At 33.3% G+C, this 4,524-nt stretch overlaps 1 protein-coding gene across 1 annotated transcript; it reads right to left on the bottom strand.

Annotated features, from left to right (window-relative positions):
• Positions 1-950: 950 nt before the first annotated feature.
• Positions 951-3,930, bottom strand: Smp_199940 (transmembrane 9 superfamily protein member,putative; the record flags this gene model as incomplete). The annotated part of the gene is made up of 2 exons (XM_018793931.1): positions 951-1,101; positions 3,617-3,930. The coding sequence occupies 2 exons, from the start codon at positions 3,928-3,930 to the stop codon at positions 951-953; spliced, it is 465 nt and encodes a 154-aa protein (XP_018644790.1).
• Positions 3,931-4,524: the final 594 nt, after the last annotated feature.

Genomic DNA, 4,524 nt, shown 5'->3' with positions numbered 1-4,524 from the left:
GTTCTAGTTGAACTCAGTTTTTCCAATTCATTAAAAATAGTTTGCTAAGAAAATTTAGAAACCAGTTTTGCAATGAACAGCATAGTTTGTTAGTGTTAGAAAGTATGCAGTTTCAAATCACTTTAGCGATAGAATCTAGGATGTTATAAAGACTTGACGGTGCAACGATGTGTGGCAGTTTTGTTGTTAGATCTCTTGACCTTTCACCGTCGTGTTACAGGTCTGAATCTCGCCTCAACAACCTTTTTCTGACCAACAAAACAGTACCATTGGTACTTACACAGAAAATGCTATAAAGCCGAAACTTAGGTAAATGAGTTTCAGTATATGTCTTAAACTAAAATGAAACAGTTAAGTATTGTTATCTCCTGGTCACTCAATAAATCATGTTAAATTATGGAAAAGTAAATTTTAAAATAAACTAAGCTACCAAAAATACTGATGAAGATGGATATATGTATGTGGATTAATCCCTATGAGAATGTTTAGATGGGAATTATGAATCTGTTAAAAAAATGTATGAAAGGATTGCATGGGCTTTTACGTTAGGTCGTTGGACTTATGTGACATCAACTTTTCCATGAGTTGTATCTAGATCAATGACCAGCTTAAAGATTTATCAATATCATAGGAGGAAAAGCACTTTTAACAACAACTCGAGTTGAAAAAAGCGGCATAGTAGAGTTGAATTAGTTATTTTAACAAATAATAGCAGATCTTCAGTATAATTTTTCATACTGCTATTAAGTAAGACCATTCTCATATGCGGTTTTCATAATTAGAAATAAAAAAAATATAAAGTGGAAATTTCTGTACTCAGCATGCCCAAACCTCAGTTAGCGGAGAAGATTCCAACCTAAGACCTTTCAGAAAGTTAAGTGGATTGATCGGTACCCCAACTTTACACTAGTTTTCATGATAACACTACAAAATAATTGAGTTAATTTCACTTACCAACGATAATCCTCAGAATTCAACAAGAAATAGGTGCCCACAACAGTAACAGATGTTGTCACAGCAATTAGAAGAAATAAAACAAGCAAAGTGAAGCCAAAAACAAAGTAAATTTTATACGCCCAAAATGATGTGAAGACAAAATATCTACAATTAATTAATTAGAAAGAGAAAAGGTGAAAAGTTGTAGTTTGAATTTTTTTACCGTTATATAGTACAAAATATTCTCTTCTGATTATGAAAAATTAAGTTTTAACTCAATGAGTACATGTATATTCTCATTTATTAATACCTACATTCAGTTGAAGTGCAGTAGCTGGTCACTCTACGATAGCTAAAAGCAAATTGATGAAACGATTTTGAAGTTAAGTTGACATTTCTGTATTAGATTCATTCACCTTACTGAGTCCTGAAACCCTCTTACAATTGTTTTATTTCTTTCCATGTTTAGTCTTTTCTAGTACAGATGTTAATGATACTTATTCTACAACTCTGGGATTTGGTTTGATGATTTTATCTCGCTGTGGTGATATAGTGTGACATGTTGGACCGATGTATATGTGTTCCAGATTCCACGTGGCATATTACTGAACGATTTCACTATCAGCATTGAAAGCCTACAAGAAAAAAGGTATGTTAGTTTCTGATCTGAACCACTCTGATATTTTGCGTAGAGGGAAAGGAAAATACAGCATATTTAAAATTCAATCGAGACTGCTAAAAAGTGAGTGCATTTACTATTACATAGATGTGTAACATACTAAATATAGAAAGGAATAGAACTATACACTAAAAACTACAAGACAAAGACATACAATAAACTACTTCAAATTTAAAACATTACTCATACTTAACATACCTGCTTTAAAATTCTAAAAATCAACATGACGAAACTAATGTCTGTATAGTTTAAACAAAATATTTGAATGATGTAGTTTTAAGGGATGCCTATGTTGCCAAGTAAAGTGCTTTTAACCATTAACCTATTAGAAGTGGCTATAAACCTGCATCACATACGTTTAATCAAGTACTGACCAGATTATTAACCAAAATATTAAACAATCAGAGGCAAAATAGGTCCGACAGTCATTCGTTTGGTAAATATAAGTAGCATAAATTTTTTGTCACTTTGCGATTATGATAAACTTTATCTAGTTGAACACCAATTAGACAATAATTTAGGTTTTTAGGGCCGGTCATGAAGAATAAAATGCCATGAACACACAAGAAGTGCTCTATAGAGAACGAAAGACGTTTACAGGATAGTAATCTCATGGCTCCAGGGTTATTGAAGGATTCCTCAAAACAAAAGAAGAGATCACAATGGATGTCATCTAATGTTACCCACCTACCAATGATAGAAGGGAAGATTAAGATTAGTTTGATGAGGGGGCTGCAGTCCATCGTAAACAAATGTTCAGGAAAACACCTGACCATCCTGATGGGGAACTTAAACTTCGAGGTTGGTATGGACAATACCGGGTATGAAAATGTCATGGGATGACATAGGACTGGCAGAAAAAAAACGGGAATGGTGCAAGACTGATAAATCTACGTGTTTTAAACAAAGTGGCTATACGTGGCAGCATTTTCGCTGACAAACGCTATATGGGTTTCCACCAACTACATTATAGAAAACCAGATCGATCGCATCTGTATCAGCAAACGACTCAGAATATTTATGGAAGACGTAAGGACAAAGAGAGAAGTTAACGTAGCTGCAGACCACCACCTGATCGTGACAAAGCAAAAACTAAGGCTAGAGAAGAACCGGACAAATGGACGAACAGAACTACGAAAGTTCGACACAACCATTTGAAATACTGACAAACTTCAATATAGCTCTCAAAATTAAGTTCTAAACATTGAGAGAACTTCATACAATCAGATTCCTTGATAAATCTGAAACAGAAAGAACAACAGCAACAAAAATAATTCCTTCTATTTCATGGATTCTCATCAACTGCGTACAATCTAAAATTACAATTAACTACATTATTAACAAATGTTAAACATACTTCAGTTTGTGAAGTTTACATGAATGTTCGAAACGTTATTAAAATCATAATTACAAAAACAACACGGATACAAAAAAATGGAGGTGAAAAGGATGTACCATGAAGAAGCCATTAATTTGCATCAACGATTTGTTTCCACTCTGAATTTACAATCTCCAAAAACGACTGTATCACCGCTGATATTCTGCCAAGAAGAAGCATTGCCAGTGGCGTATATAGGTTACAACAGCTACTTAGGTTAGGCATCAATGAGTTGTTTTGAAGAAACGTATGTATATATGTATTTCTATCATGTTTAAGTTACTTGGAACCAGAAAACAATAAACATGTATTTATACACACCCTCTTTTTGAAATATATTCGCCAACGCTTAGTCTCTTCACAACTATTTCTTTTTGATTTCATCCCGTTGTGCTATGAATTATAACAACTTGGGCAGTCGGAAAAATTGCTCCAGGCCCTAAGTTGATTATGATTGACCACAAATAGAGAAGCAGCATTTATTTGACGCCATCTATATTGGTTAGTGATTCGAAAAATGTCAGTTTATAAGGCCTGTTCAACATAATTGAAGGATTAAATCAACAATAACTGATAAAATATAAGTAAGGATCTGGTTGTATACAACTATTAAATAGACTTACAGTTCAATAAAAATTGATCCAAATGGTAGCAGCCCACTTGCAATAATGAGAAATGACGGTTCCATAAACCATTTCTTTTCCGGTATTGCTTTAGGAACAGGATTCACTCGACATGGGAAATTCGCTAAACCAAATAAATTACGACCTAACACAGTACCAACTAAATTTAATGGAATGACTACGAATAAGATAATGGAAGTGATGGAGAGCATTGTCAAGAATGGGATAGAGCGACTCGTACGATAGTATATGGCAACAAGATTTACCAGAAAAGTAGAACAACATATTAGGAATGGCAGTAATGTAGCACCCATAAGGAATTGACGAATCCAGCGTTTGCCTGAAAGAAAATGAAACGTTTGAACCCAAAAGATAATTAGAAAAAACACTGTGGTGGACTAATAACTTCAAATTAACAATAAAAAATTTGAATAACAACACTGACAAGAAAGAAAACGATGACCACAAAATTCTAGGTAATAAAATAATTAATTTTACAAATTCCCTTAAATATTTTAAAACCTATTGGAATTTCGAGCTTAGATAGGCAATAAAGCGTTGCACCACACTCTGTAGCCCAGAAACGATAGAGAAATGATTCACCAAAAGGAAAAACAATTAGAATAAGATGAACGTTTAATATACCGATAACACTCCAATATAATAAGCAAAAATGTTACAATCAGAATGCAACTCATAAAAACAATAGTAAACGGTTTTCAGAAACTCTTCATTTCATTATGATTACAGATGTTTTCCAAATTAATTAATCTCAAATAATGTCACTTGAGTTGAAACCCCTACATCGATTTAGTTATTTCTACACTTTACATAGATGATAAGTCATTGACTGAGAAGGAATAATGACCTGGAACTTAATTCTTTTTGGCACTAAGATTTGACTAACG

Source organism: Schistosoma mansoni, assembly GCF_000237925.1.
Source record: "Schistosoma mansoni, WGS project CABG00000000 data, supercontig 0915, strain Puerto Rico, whole genome shotgun sequence".
NCBI lineage: Eukaryota > Metazoa > Platyhelminthes > Trematoda > Strigeidida > Schistosomatidae > Schistosoma > Schistosoma mansoni.
This window is presented reverse-complemented; position numbering and strand designations above follow the sequence as displayed.